The sequence below is a fragment of the Limulus polyphemus genome, unplaced genomic scaffold (genome assembly GCF_000517525.1).
Source record: "Limulus polyphemus unplaced genomic scaffold, Limulus_polyphemus-2.1.2 Scaffold1171, whole genome shotgun sequence".
Lineage (NCBI taxonomy): Eukaryota > Metazoa > Arthropoda > Merostomata > Xiphosura > Limulidae > Limulus > Limulus polyphemus.
In genome coordinates, this window is record NW_013666781.1 from 161952 (window position 1) to 183089 (window position 21138).

General features: G+C 30.6%; 1 protein-coding gene across 1 annotated transcript in view; it reads right to left on the reverse strand.

The window, feature by feature from the left end:
* The window catches only part of LOC106462459 (DNA mismatch repair protein Msh2-like), a 196351-nt gene that overhangs the window by 41656 nt on the left and 133557 nt on the right, over positions 1-21138 (reverse strand). The window contains exons 20-24 of the mRNA XM_022389729.1: positions 17064-17159; positions 16514-16578; positions 15099-15266; positions 10924-11015; positions 5328-5482 (exon numbers count right to left, since the gene is read on the reverse strand). Coding sequence (XP_022245437.1) covers positions 5328-5482; positions 10924-11015; positions 15099-15266; positions 16514-16578; positions 17064-17159 — 576 coding nt within the window. The remainder of the gene's footprint in view (positions 1-5327; positions 5483-10923; positions 11016-15098; positions 15267-16513; positions 16579-17063; positions 17160-21138) is intronic.

Sequence of the window (21138 nt, forward strand, 5' to 3'; positions counted from 1 at the left end):
ATGGGGAGGAAGGGTGGGAAGTGTGAGAGGTGGTAAGTACCTATCGGAAATATATTTTAAGTATAGGAAAACTATAATTTCCAATACGGTACATTACCTCCACTCACAGCTAGAATCCCACACAGAATAGGTAGAAGGACCATTGTTAGGGAAAGAATCATCCTTTGAAAGTGTCTGAAGGACATCCTAAAAGAGAAGATCCTCGAAGTAGAGGATTATACATGGGAGACTGCACCACTTCTGTACTAGGTATGCCCAGTGTGGAAAGAGGTGTCGCAGACATGGGTGGAAATTGGGAGGAACACATACAAAGGGGAGAGAACAATGGTTGGATAAGGATCTGAACCACATGATATTGGAATTTCAATACCCTAGAGTACTTCAATGTGGGTGAGAGTAAAAGGATGTGTCTCCAGGTGTAGAGTGACTAGGGCATACTGAATCCCAAACCCGGGCCACAGGAAACTGACATCCATGCGGGGGTAGGATGAGGATCATATCATCCATGAGTCAACAACAATCCAAAATCCAGACACCAGGAACTGAAATCCACGAGGGGGTAAAAAAGAGGATCATATCAACAGCAAGTCAACAACAATCCAAAACCCAGGCCACCGGGAACCAACATCCATGTGGGGGTAGGAAAGAGGATCATACCATCTTCACCTGAAGTTCAACAGACAAAAGGGGATTTTGTACCATCCGATCTATGAACAGGACACATGATAGCAATGTGAGAAATTGATTGGCCGATCTGGGAACCCAACTTCCGGTATCGTAATGATGTCTTTGTGATGTAAATCATCTCACCTAAAACCAAACTGAGAGAAACCGCTTCTAGCACAATAACATCCTTGGTATAATAAAAGTATAGAGGGATAGCATAAGAGGAAGAACTGTATTAATCTGCAAGTACCCCCATCGTGATCCTCAACATGGATGGAGGAACAAGAGTATAATTGAGTGAGGAAATAGAGACACCTGTAATACATGTGTGAGGACTTATGTTGATTGGTTCAGCTCTAAGTCTAAAACCCAGCCACTTGTTAAGCCTAATCAATCAGTGCAGGACAAAGTATATCACTAAGCTCTAAATTAAAAACCCTAATCTAAAAATAAGTATGTACAATATTGGGAGGAGTTTGTGCTGACCACAGCTTAAGGGTTCCACACAAACCAAGTTAATATGAAGAAGTATAAAAGATAAATAAAAATGAAAATTAAATAGACATTTTGTAAAATTAAGTAAGTGTGTATTAACAATAACATATGTATGAGATGTGATGTATGGAAGAAAAACAATATAGTTAAACTAATGATTGATATACTGATAAGATGAATTACTGGTAATCCTAAAATGACAAAGACCCATGGTAAGCCCAAGCAAATGGTATATGACAAAGGATACAACTAAACCTAATTTCGAACCTGAACTTAACTACGAGTATAGACCAATCTAATGAAACTTGTGTTCTGGAACCCAAATAACTACAGATAATAATAATATTAATAACAAAAGTATTAAAAAACAAAAACAGTATAACGTCTTACATTTCTAAAGTCAGCAAACTGTATTTCAAAATGTGTGGGCCCCCAAACTTGAGTTGAGGCCTGACAAAGGTCAGCTCATTGGACGATCAGTCTCCCAATGAAGTAAAGCCGATAATTTCCCCATGGAGTACCATCACCTAAAGCCCATGTAAATGTGCTGATAGAACATATAACCTCCAAAGTGGTAACTTAGAATTCATAATTGAAAATGAATAACCAAACATAACTGTGTTTGCAGAAAGAAATATAAAATAATTTGACTTTGGAATAACCCAACAAGTTACAAATATCACTATTATATAATAATAAATAGTAAGCTTGTTGAGAGATTTTTGATACAAAGATAGGGGGAAGAAAAAAAAACTTGAAGAGAGCACAAACTAAACGTTACAACACAAGCACTGCCAAACGAGAAGTGATAATTTGGTAGAATCGAATAGATGGAGTCACATGCATCAGGAGAGTATGTCGCACTTTTTTTGGTGGAGGGTTTTCGCATGATGATTTGCATATGAATCAGTCAGCTGTAAGGTACGTGTAAGCTCAAAGCTTGTGACATGCTAAAAAAGTTTTTTCGCATATAGAGGGTAGCACTGAACGAGAATAGCTATGTGAGAAGAGGTAGTGTACCATATCAGAAACTATATTGCAGTTACAGCCTATTTATACATAATGGATCATGGTATGTTTTTTCTTTATTTTGTATGATATAAACTACAATACAGAAGAAAATATATGTTGTTTTTATTTTGTAACCTTAATAAAATGATTGATATTTGCAAACTTTAATACTATATTAATACTAGATTTATTAATTTTGTTACTGTCCACTGAAAATTGATTAATACATTTAAGAGATCAAAGAGTTGGAGGTTTGATACATTCCAGTGCCTGTCACAACTTTCACTAGAACACAAATTCAGAAAAGTAGCAGGTTTGGTGTTTAATTAATACAAACATAACACACATACACACAATGTAAACTCATTTATAAAGTACACTATAACATAATGTAAAAGAACAGTAAATGTACACTTTATCTAAAACTTAAATAGCCCAAGAGATGATGATGGGAGCAAATCAGCCATTTGCTTTCTCTCTGGTCAGTAATTTGAAATTAAAGAAGGCAGTAGATAGTCTTAGTAGCTTAACCCTCACTGAATAACAAAGAAACAAATATAATGTTCCCTATGGATGAAAGGGTGAGCAGGTTTGGTGGCAAAGGAAATCAAACCCAAGAACCTCGCATCACAAGGCAGCCCCCTTAATCATTCTGGGCCATATCAGCCTGAAAGCAGAACAAACTTGAAATAAAAAATAATAATAATAATTAAAAATCCTAATGGCAATATTTCAATTACTTGGATAGTTGGAGTCATCAATAGTAATAATAACTGAAACTAAATCTTATTACTTAATTATTTTTGTGAGTTATGACACTAATGATTAAGCTAAACAAACTTGAATTAATTAATTGATCCTCATAATAACAGTTATATCAATTACAATGAAACTTTGATAATGTAAAAGCATTTATAATGTAGTAGTTCTTCCAGATTATTAAGACATTTAGATAGTCAACTCAGTCACTTTGAATACAATGGGCACTATTAACCCTGTCACTATGGGCAGATCTAAGTGCATGTCACAACTTTTTTAGAGTTACATTCAAAATTTAATTAAACTACTTTATTATTATTGTATACAAATAAATTTTAATGTTATATAAATTTAAAAAAAATCCTCAATCTCCCATAGCATGAGAATTGTGACATTTGCTCTCTAGATCTTCCCTCTACTATAATTTATTTACCACCCATCTGAGAAGTACGAATTTGAAGGTAAGTTACTTACTACAATATATTTATTACTCAGGCAATCCATAATTTTTATAGCCTTCAATCTTTTTTTTTTATAGAGCCATAAACTAGAAAACCCAATCCACTAGCCACATCAACCTGTTACATCCTATCTTTCACAAATTGCTAACAGTTCTTTCTGATGTTTTATACTAAATTATATATAACCAATAGGAATTCAAAGTTTAATCTATCTAATGATGTATCATATAACATTGTTTTTTGTACAGAGAATTGTCTATTTTGCCTTCACTCAAGTTTTTCTCACAAGAATCACATCAAGAAGTTTAGCTGAATTTTTAAAGGTTCTTATCAAAAGCCAGAAACATTATGACAGTTATAGGTGTTTGCCTTATGTGTTATTATTATTCTGTGTTCTTAGGTATATTATTTAATTAAATAAAACTTATTTAGTGTAGTGTAAAAAAGAAGGCTTCAGTTTCATCAACAAAGCAACAGCAAAAAAACAGGAGGTCCAAGAAGTACTATATTTATCTTTTGTGTGTTCTTTATTATTATAAAGTAACTAAACTTTAAAAATTAGAAACTTATTAGATTAGATAAGATTAGATTTGGTCAAATAATGAAGAAAAAAAAAAATTCACAAGGTATGCTCACAAACAGCTCATACATTACGTAATTTAATACAGCAACATAAGCTCCATGTTTGCCAAGTGATTTACAACTTGTGTGGTGGGATAATTTGTTAGATACAGTTCAAAGAAAAATAAAACAATAAAATTAAGTATAAACAGATGTATACTGTTACGAACTTTAAGCTATTTAGGATAACCAACTGTAGTTTCCTGTTACAATTTGTAATTAATCTATAAGGAAAAAGGGTAATTTAGCTTTAATTTCTAACTTTTTATAATAATTACAAGGTGGACAAATCGACCCCATTTCTACATATCCTTGTTATGGAGCACTGTGACTTGACATGACTGTAGCATAAATCACTCTGTTGACCTATCCTTATATCTGTTATAGTTCACAAGTACACCCCTACTATGAAAGTCTTTCTCAGAATTGTCATAAAATGATACCCACTGCTAGTGAACACTGTTCTCAGAAAACCATTACCTATTGCAAATGCAGGTGTTTTACAATCAATAATTATTACCTCATTTCCTATCCCGATCAACCTCTACTAGACTCTCATATATTCATGTTTGTTATAAAAAATAGCTGTGTGATTTGGAAAGCAAATATATATAGATTAGTGATCAAACTTCCTGTTGTGAAAATTTGTGTATATAAAAAGCCATCCAGACTGTTGATGTCTATACTAACAAGAACTCAATGTAATAAAATTATTTTCCCAACTTTAGAGGTGGGAATATCTGAACGAGGAATAAACTTCATCAGTGGGCCATGATGCTCTTAAAAATGAAACTTATCTACTTTCTTTAAAGGTCAAAATCAATGTTGCTATGACAAAAATGCACCCACAAAGTACATTCTCTTTGTTGTTGATCATCTAAAAAAAAAGTATGGGAACATAAGAGTTTCTGCATTAGCTGAAAAGCTATCCTCACATAAGGTAAAGTAGTAAATAATGCAACTATTATATAAAACAATAAAAAAGTTCAACGATTAAATAAGTTACAGAAAGTAACACCTCAGGTTGAATTTTGCACAAAACCTCAACCAAACTTAGCTAGTTCTAGAATTACAATTAAGAAGCATTTCAAATATTTTTTAGATATGAAACAAACAGTAGAGGACAATAACATATGTAGTATTTGCACATCACACTACAAGTAGGCTTTAGTTTGATTATATACGTATTATGTAAATTAAATAACAGTTTAACACAAAATCTCACATTATGTTTAGTATTTTTCTGAAGATTTAAATTTAACAATCATAAACACTACTGAAATAATGTACTTTTAACTAGTTATACACACATACCTGGTATTACTTTATAAAGCATAGTCAATGTATCATCAGATGTCAAAGCTGTAACTTGCAAGTTGTTTACTCCTTGGACCTCACCAGAGAGAGCTGTCAACTCATGAAAGTGTGTGGCAAACAAGCAGTAACAGCCAACTTTGGTAGCAACATGTCTATAAAGCAAAGTTATTGCAATACACCAAACACTTATTAATTCTTTATAGTCAGATGGTATTGAATTATTACATTATTATTGTGTCAATCATACCAGAACTGGTTTCCATCATACAATTATAATGAACCCTGACTTAAAAGTGGTTGAAGATAAAGATCATTTTAAAATATTACAAAAGTTCTAAGCCTGTAATTTTAAAAGGAAAAAAAAAACCTACAGAAAGAAATGTTGAAAAGTATATTCTTCTAACCATCATTTTATTTTTTGAATGGAAATCTTATTCTGAAATTTATTAAAATAAATTCTAATATATCCTTTTAAACACTTTGAAATAAGAAATTGTGAAAATACAGAATATTATTACTCTTACAGATTAAGCAGCTCGTAATTGTGCATTTATCTGTAATGAATTTTATACTCATTAATTGAGAAAGTTAATGCGATTAGCACTTTTGTTGACAATAATGATAAATATTTTGTTATTGAATAATGTTCTTAAAACTAAAAAAAACTGAAAATACTTATTCGTAATGACTTTTCAGACTAACCCAACCTTTATGTTGCTCCTATGTTACATAAAAATCCTATAAACCTTTAATTTAATTGTTTACAATTCTGTTAAAACTGTTATAATATTGCAACAGGCAAAACAAACATTTCCCTTTAGTTAACACAGGTGAGCTTTTCAAATTCACCAAGAGTTTCCAAAATCTTTCACATTTACGTGCATTCAGACAAAAGTAGGTATAACATATAGTAAGACTAGTATCAACTAATCAATGTTGAAGGGTTTTTGTTTTTGCTTTTTTAAATTGAAATATGGATATTTTATGTTAAATATTGTATTTCTGTACTTCTTTTTATAAGTATTCTAAAACTGTTATTATTAACTGAATGGGCAAATTTCAAATTTATATGAAACTTTTAGTAAAATGTACAAGTTTGTTGTACACAAAAATTCAGATGTTATAAAAGTATTTGTACCCAAGATACGTCTGTGAATTTATGATATCATTCTAACTCAGATTTTGACAAATCAGAATGCTAGGTAATTATTCGTGTGAAGAATAAAAATACTTTTGTGTATTGACAAGTTTGCATATTGCATAACCCTAGAACCTCCAAAATGTGTATCTACAGTTTTTCAGCATCCATGGGTACTGTATTTGGTATTTACTCTTCTCTACCACAAACAGTTGCTGAATCAGCAATGTAGAGTAAAAGGAATAGTTAATAAATAATAATACATAAATAATATCATGTTGAATAGCACTCTAGAAAAGGCTATGACATACAAACCTTGACCCCACCTGAGCAAACAGGATTAAAGTATTTATCTCCATATTTTCAACAGAATTTGAAAATGAATCTTAATACGAGTCTTCATTATGTATTGTATTTTATAATTGTTAACATTTAAGTTCTAGTACAAGGTATTGATTTTCTTTTATTGTATTTCTGTATTTGTATTGTTTATCTGTGTTAAAGAAAACTTGCATACATTTTACATCTCTGTATTGTGTTCTAGTCAATTACTGATTTTTGTGATGCTGTATAAGCTAAATTGACTAATGTAGATTATAATGATCATTTTAAAGTTTTTTATTTTAATATAATTTTGATTATTTTTGTTAAGGATTGTGGTTGATTGTATTGTCTATGTGCCTCCATACAAGTTTTTGACAAAGACAGAGCAAAATACTACCAATGCATAACTGGTACATATATTCCTGTTTTTTTAATATGATTAGATTCTAAATTTTAAAGTTAGGGAATACCAAGTTGGAATGATGGGAAATGGTAACCAATCACCTACAAATACAAAAAAACACTGTATAAATATATGATCTTCTGTATGAAAAAATTAAAAATTATACTAACAGATTACCAGAAAAAGAACTGTCATTCATAGCAGTTGTGACTTACAGTGTTTAAATAATTTACACAAATCTTCAGTTGCTTTGTTATGATTTTATAATTAACATACTAAGATACATTTAAATGTTTATTATATTGTTTGGTAGATTTTTGGAAGATACCTTTGTCGTTTCTTTCTTTAATGTAAATAACTATAAAAACTCATTTAATCTTGTACACTTAATTTCACCTTGTTCAATAATCAGGATTATAAAAAAACAAATTGGCATACCAAAAGGATCAAACTGTTCATCCAGTGTAGTTAGCCTTTTTGAAAATGAAAATCAATGTTTTAGTATTACTACTGACTTATACTCTTGCATCTTTTAGTATACAGATGATTTAATTTATTACAACAATGTTGAATTTGTTGAAGCTATTTCTAATGTACTAATGTTGTTAATTATTTGATATTCTCACGTGCACTCATTTCGAATTGGTAAGAACAGTAGTCATTATAAAAATATAAAAAGGTTTAGCAGGAAATGTATTATGGTGCTAAACTGAATTCATTATCTCAGTTTTATTAGTAAGCACCCAAAACATATTAATGTAAACTTCCCAATTACTTTAATTCATTAATTATACTCAAATATTCTTTATTGTATTATTATTTTATTAGGAATATAAAAAAATATTTTGATATAAACAAATGTAGATTTTTGAATCATACAAATTGTTCAGATTTTAATAAACCTGTTTTTTAACAATTGTTGCTCACTAACTGGGAATTTACTTTAATGGTAATTACATTTAAAAGCAAATTGATCAAGTTGCTGAAAATTAACTATAAGATGCTTTTATTAACTGTAATTTTTTTCCAGAAGACAATTAAAGATCTTATTTAGATTATTTTCTAATTACCATGTAAACCAGATAATTCAAACAAAGGTACATTTCCTTGCAACAGATAACTCTTTAGTTTGTAAAACTAAAGATATCATTTATGTAAATTCTGAATTTTCTTCTAATGTAAGATATGTTATGTATTTTTTATACAGTACACTGTGCACTTTTAACTAACAAGACAGGTAAAGTTTCATTAAGAATGAAGTACTTTAAAGCTTAATTCCCAAGATTGCTGATTACCATATTTCTCTCATTAATTCTCCAAACTCTTTAACTCTCTCACTATGGGTTTAGTTAATTTGGCTGAGTTTGTGATCCCAAATTGACCTTAGAGTTTTGATACTATAACTTCTTGTATGTTTTGTGTATCTTCACAAAATTTTGCAAGTCTTTTGACTGAAGTATCTTTACTAAAAATTTCTCTCTGAAAATATTGTAAAAGTGTTAACTGTTCTGCGTGAAAAGTGACTTCCATGTTCAGATTAAAAATACTTTTCTTCATCTGAAAAATCCCAAATTTCATTTGCATAACCTCTAAAACCTCCTAAGTAAATTTCAAACGTTTTTTCTCAGTAAAACTTTACATTTTGTCTGAACTTTTCTCTATGCTAACTCCATATGAATTCGGTCTATTTGAACAACCTCGTAACCACCATAAAAAAAATCTAACTTACACTTTTTGTATTTCTAGAATGACGGCAAATTGTAATAGGAAACTACAGCTGTATATCCTAAATAGCTTAATGCTCATTATGTTATGCATCTGCTTCTATTTAAATGTTATTGTTTTATTGCATTTTGAACTGCCTAACTGATAATCCCACAATAAAAGTTGTAAATCAATCAGTGAATGTGTAGCCCATATCAGATTACATAATGCACGAGCTGCTCCCTCCTAAAGAATTATTATTATTATTCATTTTCTTACCTATTCTAACCTAATAAGCTTCTACTTTTTCCATTTTAGTTACTTTTATAAGAAATAAAAAATATACATGAAAAACAAGAAATACACTACTTTCAGGGTTTTTTGCTGTCCACTGTTGATGAAACTTAACCCTAATTTGTTTTCTATACTAATGGTACTACTACACTAAATACTTTTTACTTAATCAAATAAAGCCCCTAAGAGCAAAGAATAATAATATGTAAAAAGCAAACAATGTCCTATAACTATCATAATTTTTCTGGTTTTCTGACTATGTGAAAAAAGCTATTAGAAATTCAACTAAGCTTGTTGACGTGTTTTCTACGGGAATAAAGTTTGAACTGGAAGCAAAATAGACAATGCTCTGTACAGAAAACAATGTAATATAATGTATCATTTGATAGATAACACTTTGGCTTTCTATTGGTTATAAACAATATAGTATTAAACATCAGAGAGAACTATTAACAATTCCTGAAAGAGAGGATGTGACAGGTGGGTGTGCCAAGTAATAACTAAATTATAAGGAATAGTTTATATTAAATTACATACTTCTTGGAGGGCTAATAAATAAATTACAGAAGAGAGAAGACCTAGAGAGCAAATGTCCCAATTCTCATTGCAGGGGAGATTGAGAATTTTTTAAATATATTTTTTATAAAATTAAGAACTTAATCTTACACAATATTAAAATTTGATTTATTATATATGTTTGATGTCAATTTTTTTCATATGTCATGGTAATAAAATAGTTTAATTAAATTTTGAATGTGACTAAAAATTTATGACATGCACTTTGACCTGCCCAAGGTGAAAGGGTTATTTCACTTTATTCTACAGCTGGACATGACTGATCCTGTAAATAAAAAAAATTTAATGTTTTTTTTTTTAAAGATAGGAGATTTAAACTTAACATAAGGGTTCCTGAAAGCATGCATAGAATATTTGGCTCTTGTAACATTGATTTTCTCTCTTTTTTTTCACACGTTTAACAGGACAAGTTTGATACTTGTTTGGAGCTTTAGATGTTTTCTTATTTTTAATTCTACTTGTTTAAGGCTTTTTACCTTTTATACATTACATTGTGATTGGATCTGAATTTTACTATTTTATTAAGTTTTTCTTTTTAACAGCTTTTTCCTACTTTTGTATTTTTAATTTTGAAGGTTGTTGAAGAGTGAATTTCAAGTCACAAAACCAGCTAAGTATTATCATTTGCAACAGGTTTTTTTTAAATTATTAAATTACCTTAGGTAATATATTGTAATATAACAGAGAAAGAAGGTGTAATGTGTAACATGCATATAAATATCATCAATATAGTCTTCATATCTGGTCATTATCTTTTATTACCTGTCACTGTTCCTTATATTAAAACCTTAATTAGACTTATGGTACTGTGTAAGATAAAGTACATTTAAGTGACATTTTTCTTACAGCAGAGTAAAATATAGTTTTAAACATATTTCCAGGTGTTGTTGGATAGTAATTTGTTTATTTTTGAATATTAACCACTATTAAAAAGGAATTTCTTTTTTTGCCACTTTAATTTTCTTTTAATGATGGCAAAATGGAGAAAAAAGAATGAAAAAGTAAACTTGGTACAAGATGAGAAAATTAAAATTAAGAAAAAATTACAATGACTAAATAAAAATGGACAAAAATTATGGCTTTCTTGTTTAAATAATCTAAAAACAAAACACGACTTAGATGTTTCTTAACTTAAAAAACGAGTGTAAACTTACTCTGAAACAGACCAAGCCAAACCAAATCCATCATATGTGGATGTCCCCCTTCCTAACTCATCAATGATAATAAGAGAATCGGAGGTAACAGACTGAAGTCATAAAGAAATATGAATCATTATTGTTTGTTACAAAAAAATTAACCGTATCAAGATAAAAAATATTCAGTATTACTAATGAAAGTTTATTACACTTAAAAACATATTACAGACTAAAGTAAATTGCATGGAGACTATCAAATAATCTCAGAAATTATCTGATATAGTATTTACTGCCAAACTTACATAAGTTAATGTTGACCATCCCTAGCTTATGTAACAATTGCAAGGCATTAAACTCATTTGTTACTCTTCCAGAAGTTATCAACTGAATAATAAAACAGTATTAAACACATAAAATGCTCCTACTCATCACATAATTAGTTTAGGATCAGAATAATCCCCAAAATAAAACAAATTCTTGATAGTTATTGCTGATTATTAAGTTATCCAAACACTTATTATTCATATCTATTAGATATTTACTTCAAATCTTTCTTCCTATCACTAAAAAACAATTGAATTGTGTTTCTGAAATAGTTTTTTTTCTTCTTCAGTTGAAAGAATAGAAATTTCAGGAAAATATGTAAAATGGGTGGGAAAAGCTATTGCACGATCCTAATTTAATAACAATGATAAAACTATTTAGAATAAGTGGTGAGGTGTCTAGAGGATAGCCTTGGGTTTTAAGTTCCTTCAGGTGGATTCTAAGCACATTTTGGGTGTTTTATTTGTTTTATTTTCATACTTAAATTGTCTTTCCATTAATACCTCTAGTGTAATGTCAACTTCCAGATGATAAATCTTGATCTGCCTAGAGCTCATGTTAATATTTTTACATTTTTAGAATTAAAATTAATTTCAAACAGGTACTTGCCTCTGAATAACTGAATGACTTTCCTTTTTGGAGTTGCTCTCATGCTGTCAAAATCAATGTGACTCAAATTTCTGAATGTCCTTGGCACAACGTAAAGTATACGTTAAATTACTCATAATTTTCCACACTCTTATCTTCCATGCGACTTGTTATCCATGCATTAATAGATCTTAAGTAAGCTATGCTTTCCCTAATAACTCAGATTTCTAAGTTTCAGCCATGAAAGAAAATTATATATCATCATAAGTAGGTGGGGAGAATATATTTCAGAGTTAAGTACTTGTTTGAAATTAATATAGTCTAAAAATGTATAATACAAATCATGCAGACTTAACTTTAAAATACTGGAAGGTAGAATACATATAATGAAAAGAAGGTTCAAGAGAGTATTAAGAAAAGACAAAATAGACTGTAAGGCAGGGATGTTATATCCTAGGACACACAAAAGATTTGGTCAAGTAAAATTGCAGTAGAATCCAAAAACAAATATTCAAGAACTGGAAACAAGAGAATGAGTAGAACAGACCAGCCTTATGTCAAGAATGAACCTATAGACAACCACAGGAAAACATTCTTCTCACCACTCTGGTCACTTTTTAGTTGGTTAAGGTGATAATGTCCTTACATATGGAGCCAAAATTGGAAGTAGAGATGGTGGTACAAATAGGTAGGATAAGTACAATGATAGAAGGTGCTTGGAGGAGCAGCCCAACCAAAAAGTATGAGCAAACATACTACTATGGCTTTTAGCCCCTCCTCACCCATTTCTGAAAAGACCAGTGAGTGACAAAACCAGTCAAATAAGTTGCAGCTCAGGAATAATCACAGAAAGACCCAAGCTATCCACTGATAGCATTCACCAACATGAGGACTGTGCAGTTGGAACATCAAAAGTTTAAACAAAAATAAAAACACTGATGCTCTCCATCTTGGAAAGTATGCATTCAAAAGAGAATAACTCATCTGCTATAGATTCAATTAGACTTGGAGAACAATCATAGGCAGTAAACAGAAGCTGAATAGACAGCAATGTGATGTAAGTAAAATTGCAGAAATATATGTGGATTTATCCACATATTGCCTGGTAAAATGTCCTCTAATGGGTATAGAGATCGGTAAGCCAAAGACATTGCAAAATGGTGAATGTGATATGACGTAACATGAAATTCACTTTTAAGAAGTACAGATACATCACAATATTCATGATAGATTAGCTGTAAATGCCAAATTATTAGTTAAGTGAAACAAGGATCATTGTAAGGTATAACCTACCTATTTCAAGACCCTCTGAAAGATTATGTTTGTGCAATACAGCAATAAACAGCCCTGACTGGACATAAAAAACACCATTCTTTCGAATAACAACTAGCATCTGTTACAGTAGGTAACAAAATTGGTGAAAAAATCAGTAGTTACTTTTTCTTGCAACCCAAGTCTTTATATAAGAAGGCTCTAACAGGATATAAGTATAGTCTTTCTAGGTAAAAAAAACAAAAAAAAAAGTATGAGAAGTACTAAGAGCTTAAGTGTCAGATCCTCTCCTACCTCAAGTGAATAATAGAAGTAAATATATCTTTGGTGGTAGATAGTAGAGAAAGAAGTCACTTAAAGTTCAAATGGAAGAGAAGTGAAACATCATAAGTTAAGGCCAAGTCAAGTCTGATTGAAGACAGTTCCAAGGTACTTAATGACAAAGTAAGTAAAAGGCTTAAAAAATATAAAAAAATAATGTGAAAGAGAGAGGAAGTTGATTCCTGTGGCATCTAAAGATGGCAAAGAGGGCAGCTCTGTAGCCCACAACAGAAGAATCAGACAAGACGTGATCTTGAAATAAGAACATGAAAAATGAAGCAACTTGTTGAGGAGTTTGAGAAAAATGAGAAACAATTTCTACAGTATTAATGGCTGAAGATAGTCCAGCAAGATTGGTAGCTGACAGAGAATGACAAAAATTAAAAGGCAGCAAGAATTAAAGTAAATTTTTTGATCACTTATTATGTGAAAACTATAAACAGCAGAATAAATGACAAATTAAAAAAATAGTATTTTAAAATAACAATGTGAAAATGCATAATATTCTTAACAACCATTGTATCATCACTATACCAATTCATTTTTATAACAAGATATTGATAAAAACATTATTAAATTTTACAGAACTATAATGAAACTATACAAATTTATGGTTTTAATTGAGTGAGCAGTACATTTGTAGAGCTAAACAATTTAATCCACTACATATGAGAAATGATTATATCAATCAGCATCACATAAAGTAATAAACTATTTTAAATTAATGTTTCTGATTATAACTCTTTCAATTATTACAGAAAATAATCAAAATTTCAATTATATCGAGCGTCAAAAAATAATCAACTAACAGAAATTAGGGTTTCCAACTGTTGCTATTGTTAACATTTTCCTTACTGAAAATGTAACTATTTTACTCTTGAAATCACACTATTCTGTCTTAGAGGCCTCCACATGCAGCAAAACCCTCCACTAACAGGAGTGCAACACACTTCTCTGTGCAAATGCTCCCACTACATTTACATGCAAAAATCCTCATTCTTTAACAAGAATATCAATAAAAGTGCATCAGGAAAGTGGGGAGGAAGGGTGGGAATGTGTACACAGGTGATTATCTATCGGAAATACATTTTCTGGTAAGAAAAATGTTAATTTCTGATACAATGACTCACTTCCATACAAAAAAAAATAAATAATAATGATAAATAAAATATCAGCTAGAATTCCACACTGAGGTGGTGGAGGGACAGGTACAGAATTTACCTAGATGATCCTTCTTTCCAGAACACCAAAAGAAACACCCTATAGCAGGATCTCCATAGGGGCACACCCATGGTAGGCTGCATCTCATCTCAATCTGCACATGCAAAATTGTAGGTGTAGATGAAGCAAGGATCATTGTAATATATAAACAACTTATTTCAAGACCCTCTGAAAGATTATGTGTGCAGGATCTCCATAGGGGCACACCCATGGTAGGCTGCATCTCATCTCAATCTGCACATGCCAAATTGTAGGTGTAAATGAAGCAAGGATCATTGTAATATATAAACAACTTATTTCAAGACCCTCTGAAAGATTATGTGTGTGCAATACATCAATGAATGGTCCTGATAAGACATAAAAAAAACACCATTATTTTGAACAACAACTAGCATCTCTCAGGGTAGGTAACACAATTGGTGAAAATCAGTGGCTACCTTCTCTCAGTTTCACAACAATAAACATACTTTTAAAATTGAGGAAGTTTCCAACATCTCTGCCATGAAAGTTGAAACTCCTTTTAACTGCCTGTCTTCTGCACCAACTCTAGCCAAGACTGCATCTACCACTGATATACGTGCTTCTTCACTGGGAACAAAACAGCCTATCTGTGCCATCAGAATGTTCAGAGCCACCTGTTATGAAAACACACACTTCATCATTTTTTTGCTCCATCACTAAAGAAACACATATTTCAAATAATTCTTTTCATTAGATTTGAAAAAAGAACTTTCAACACAAACACTAGTTTAAATTAATGATGTCAACAGTTTCAGTCAGAGAAATAGAAACTTGAACTCACTGTCAAAACAGGTCATTTGATAGATTTATATGAAACAATAATTTTCAATGAACTCAATACTTACTCAAAGTGAATTCAATATCAGAGAATCAACAGAAATTTTGTGGTGTAAATTACACAACCTATTTCTAAATAGAGATGGGAGGGTTTGCTGGTGTTAATGCAGTTTTGGAAAAACGTATATTATTTTCTTACACAAAATAACATATATTCATTAGAACCATAAAAGTTTATAATGAGTTAAACCTCCTTCTTATAAAGCTCCCTGTGCATGTTTTACTCCTGATGAGAGTGTAGAGCTGCTAAGACATAGGATCGTTTATTGTGCTTTTATGAACATTGTTCCCACTTTTTATTTTATTTAATAAGATATTTTGTTTAATGACATTGTTTCAATATGATAAACATAAAATAATATTCAATAAATAAGGAGATGAGTCATTGGAATATTGTATCATACTCGCAAAACCTAACTCAGCTTACCTGATGCCTTGTTATAAAAACAAATTTCTGTAGCTTCCAAATACATAATTTAAAGCAAGAATATTTTCAGGAAAGAAAAGAACATCTTAAAAAACTATAAAAAAAAACTCAAATTGACTAATCTGTAGTTTGCTTCTAACTAATTCTTCTAAATTTCCCATTAGATTCTGCTTTAATTCCTTAGAGGAGCTGGTCTTGTCACTTTCCCATGAAACCAAAATTTACTTCTCACACAACTTTATTAACTTTACATTGACCTAACTAATTCATCATATACTCTATCAAATCACATAACTTTATCTGTGGCTGTATTCAAAGCTAAGCTTTATTAGTTGTTCATATAGCATGCTAAGACAGAGGATGGAAAGGAGAGGCTTAACTAATAAAATCAGTGAAAGAGAAGGAAAAACCACATAAATAAAGGTAATTATTTATATGAGATAATAGTTTCTTAAGAAATATTAACAGTTCTTACTGCTCATGACATGTTAAAATGTTCTATGTAAATTAAGAAAATTAACATTCATTTGTGTTTGTTTATATATACTTTCACCAAAACCTGTTATTTTAGATAAGGAATGAAATGCAAAAACTTACTGAGCGAATATAAGTTGACTTTCCACTCATGTTGGGACCCGTAATAATATGAAAGATACTTTTGCCTTAAGAAAAGTTAACAAACAAGTATCAATATTACAAGCTGAGCAAAACATCAAATATCATTATTTAGTTGAAATACAGCTTATTATTACTATTCACTCTTCATTTAAAAAAATAATATAAGATATTTAAAAACTTATTCTGAGTTCTACAGAATGAACCAGAGGAATACAAGGGAGTGATCAAAAAGATGTCATTACATATTTTTCAATAACTTTTAACACATTTTAATCTATAATTTATATCAGCATTTGCTCAATTTTAAATTATATTACGAATAAAAGAATTAGTAGCTACTAGAATTAAAAGATAGCAACATACATGAAAAATAAATATGATTGTAAAATGATATGTATATATAAGAAAAAAATATTTTATTTTTTATTACAATAAATAATATAAGTTCCTGTGATATTTTTAATACAAAAGAATGCATATTTTCATAACATGATTACCCAGATACTCAATCTTTTACAAATTATTTTACCTTGTTCAAAGTTTACATCATTTGGAATGAAAGAAACATTTTCTTGCAACTCCATACAAGGATGACGAGCTTGTTTTAAACTAATAATTCCTGAACCTACAGGAAAAGAGGGTAAAAAACGAATTGGGTTATGATTGTTTTACATCAAGACCAAAAAGTTAGCATTCAGCCTTAAAAGCTTTTATTTACTGAAAACAAAAGGAAAACGTAAGATCAAATTTGGGGTCAAGGGATCCTGATAAGCAAAGAACTTAATTATTTGTGTTGTAAAGGAATTAAGTAAAGTTGTTTTGAATTTCCTGAGGTGAAGGGCTAAAGGATGTTAAAATATCCTTCAACAAAACCAAAAAAGAAAAAATGAAATCTAGTATCAAAATGATTCCTTTCCTAAGCTTGTGTAGTGCAATTATTATAACTTTCCCACAGAGTTTATCTTAATACTGGCTCCAAGAATACAATGGGAGAGGATTTATCAGTGGTTGCAATGAGAATTGTCTGAAGTAATAAAAATGTGAGAAAATATTTGTAATATGGCTCTGCGTAAAGTTAGGGCCGAATTAATAAATTTTGTAGGTATTTGAATGTTAGTTACACTGCCATGGTGGTTGAAATTTAGATGTATAAGCATACGAAGTTAGTGCTTAAGAACATGTAAGTATATTATTACAATTTGCTCATATATACTAAATTTTTAGTTATTTTTCTTAAAACATAACACAATTAATAAAAAACATAACATAATAAATAAAGAACATATAGAAAAACAATGATACCTAGTATTTACAAGGTTACAAAACTGACTTGTACTCACACACTGTATTTGCTAAGCCTTGCCATAAGCCTCATTTATTCTTCCAAGTGAATGGGAAGGACAAATTTATTTTTGTAGATTTCAAATAAGCATTACATAAAAATAAAAAAATTATCAAATTACTATAATGGTGCACATAAAACCACTGTAATTTACCTGACTTTCTAACTAAGCTGTATGCAAGTTAAAAAACAACTCATTTCTGTTCAGAGCAGTAACTTACTCCATAGACTTCAATATTTCCAGTCAATTACAAGTTTCCCTTTAAGCCAATTACAAAAGACTTTTAGATTTACATAGTTTGGAAAGTGCTCTTTCTATTTATTATAAACATGTACTTACAACACTTATAAGTGACTGGATAAGAGGTTTCAAATGAATAGAATAGTGGGCCGGTCGACCCGCCATAGGTTTGCAAAATATAAATATTGATATCTCAGGAAATCAAGAAGATGGGAAGTTCTTATTTTATATTCTAGTTTGTATATGTCTAAAGTTTAAGTTTATAATTCATTAACCACTTTAGATATTGTACAATAGGCGTAATAAAATATAAAGAGCAATAAGACAAGAAAGCATGTCATATGACACACAAAAAGCATAATAATGGCTGGAGACGGCTTGAATGGGTAATGAAGAAAAACTTTAATATAACAGCAAATGTACAATGTTTCGACAAGGTTCTGTCATCATCAGGCACCTGTAGAAGTGCCTGCATGATGTGTTTGAAAACGATAAAGAGGTTATCAGGCACAAGATGGAGTGCCCATTAAGACACAATGAGCCTTAAAAATAGAGTACAAAGCCATAACACAAGTCCTCGCTTCCATTACAAATGATGACTCTGAAAATCCTCAAGTGCACTTAAGAGTCAAGAAGTATTATGCTACAACTGAAACAGGTATAATGATGGAATTATGAAGAGTTATCCTAAAGAGGTTTCACAAGCTGTTCATTACAAAACTCCCAAATGGATATCAATATATCTTCTCATCTGCTAAAATCTCTCAAGACATTCGTGCAGGTAGTACAAGATTCATTTTCTTAATATGAGAAAAAGGATAAACAACTGCTAGTATCAACAATGTGCCAAAACAGGCTAAATGCACTGGCTCTTCTGTGCATAGAAAATAACTTTTTAGAATCACCAGATAAATCATATATGTTTTTCTTACAAAAAAGCCAGGAAGACAGTAGTTCAACCAAGTACATATGACATGATCTGATACTGCTGCTGGGCATACTATGAGAGTACCAGTGTGATCTCAGCATGCTTGTTGGTGCAATGGTTTGTGTGCATGTGAATTGTTGAGTTTGTGTTTATGTCTTTTTTTCTGTTTATATGAGAGTCATGGGTTTGAATCCCCATCACACCAAACATACTCATTCTTTCAGCCATGGGGGTGTTATAATGTGACAGTCAATTTCACTATTCATTGTTAAAAGAGTAGCCCAAGATGAATTGGCAGTGGGTGGTGTTGACTAGCTGCCTAGCCTATCACGGCAAAGTTAGGAATGGCTAGTGCAGACAGCCCTAGTGTAGCTTTGTAAAAAATTCAAACCAATCCTGTTTACATACTTTGTTGTCAAAATGCAAATTTTGTCTGTGTTAAATCACCATTTTTCCTATTCAAGAAACATCTAATAATGTTCATTAATCTGTAGATGAGTCTCACAAATATGGATATTATTTTCCCATTGTCTCCAAAAAGTACAACATATCATGAGGTTTAGTTTTTTACCTTAGTCTTTAATCACAATCATAATATGCCTGGTAGAAAAATTTAGCCCATGGTCCATCTGACCCTTAATCCACCCCCGAAAAAGGAATAATTAATAATAGATACAGAAATTAATTTGGACAAATGATAGATCAGAATTCTAAAAACATAATTATAACTGAATCTCATAAATGTGTAGGTAATTTCTCCCCTGTGATGAAGAAACAAAACATAAAGACCATAAACTCCTTAAGAAATAATAAACATGTTGTTAGTTGTAAAGAGGATGCAGGAGGGCAAATTTTAGTAATTAATGAATAGGAATATGTTATATGGATGGAAGAGCTATTAGAGAAGGATAAATATGAAAAACATAAGCATAACCCTACAAATAAGTATCATGAATATCATGCAAAAACAGGCGTTCAACACAATTTAACGTTAACAGATGAAGGGAAGAATAGGGTTAATTCCAGCTAGTTTTATTACTCCAAAATTTTATGTACTTCCAAAAATACATAATATTGATAACAGTTTTAGATCATTAGTATCAAGTAGAGGTACATTATCATATCAAATAACCAAGCATATAGCTCAGTAGTATTCTTTTTTGAGAAATAAAAATAAATATATAGTTAAAAATGCTTTAGAATATGTAGAGAAAATAAAAAATGTAAAGTTAATTAAGGAAGATTTGCTGACATTCTTTAAAGCAGTGTTGTCATTTACAGTAGAAGATGCAGTGTCAAAATAAATTGTTAGAAAATAAAATTATAGGTGTAATTAATTTTGTAAAGGTATGTGTGAAGAATCCATTTTTACAAGTTAACAATTTTTATAAACAAAATGAAAGGTTAGCAATAGGAACTCAATTTTCACCATTGTTATGTGACTTATATATGGATGCATTTGAATAAAAGCCATAAATGGAGCAAAATGTAAGACTAATATTTAGATAAGATATGCAGATGAAACATTCTTGGTGTAGAGCAGTGGTTCTCAAACTTTATACAGTCTGAGCGCACTTACAATACTACAGATACTTGCTGGCGCACTGTATATAAAACAGGACTAATATGTTATAATTAAGTTAAATATATAGAAAAATAATGCATTTAATAAAAGCAAACTTAACATACTTCTATGAAGTTTATTCATTCCTGTGTTAATGAGAAAAATGAGCTTGATGAGACCTTGCGATTTCTTCAATGTTTGAGAGACAAACTCTCATTTCCTCATCAATGCATTGAAGAGTTCCTCTCTTTTTACACTTAATTGTGGTGAGGGTTGAAAATCCCAGTTCACATAAATATGAGGTGGAAAATTGCAATAAAATGGCCAGTGCTTTTTTAGATATCGACACATGTTCTTCTTTGATAGAAATCCAAAAAGCTTCAAGAGACAATTCTTTGTATTTAATCATCAATCCACAATCAGTGGACATAGCTGCCAGTTCTTTTTCTGTTAGCATTAAACTAGAATCTATTGCAGTTTCTAATCCAGTATCAATTAACACTGCGCAATATGGGGAAAATAATAACTC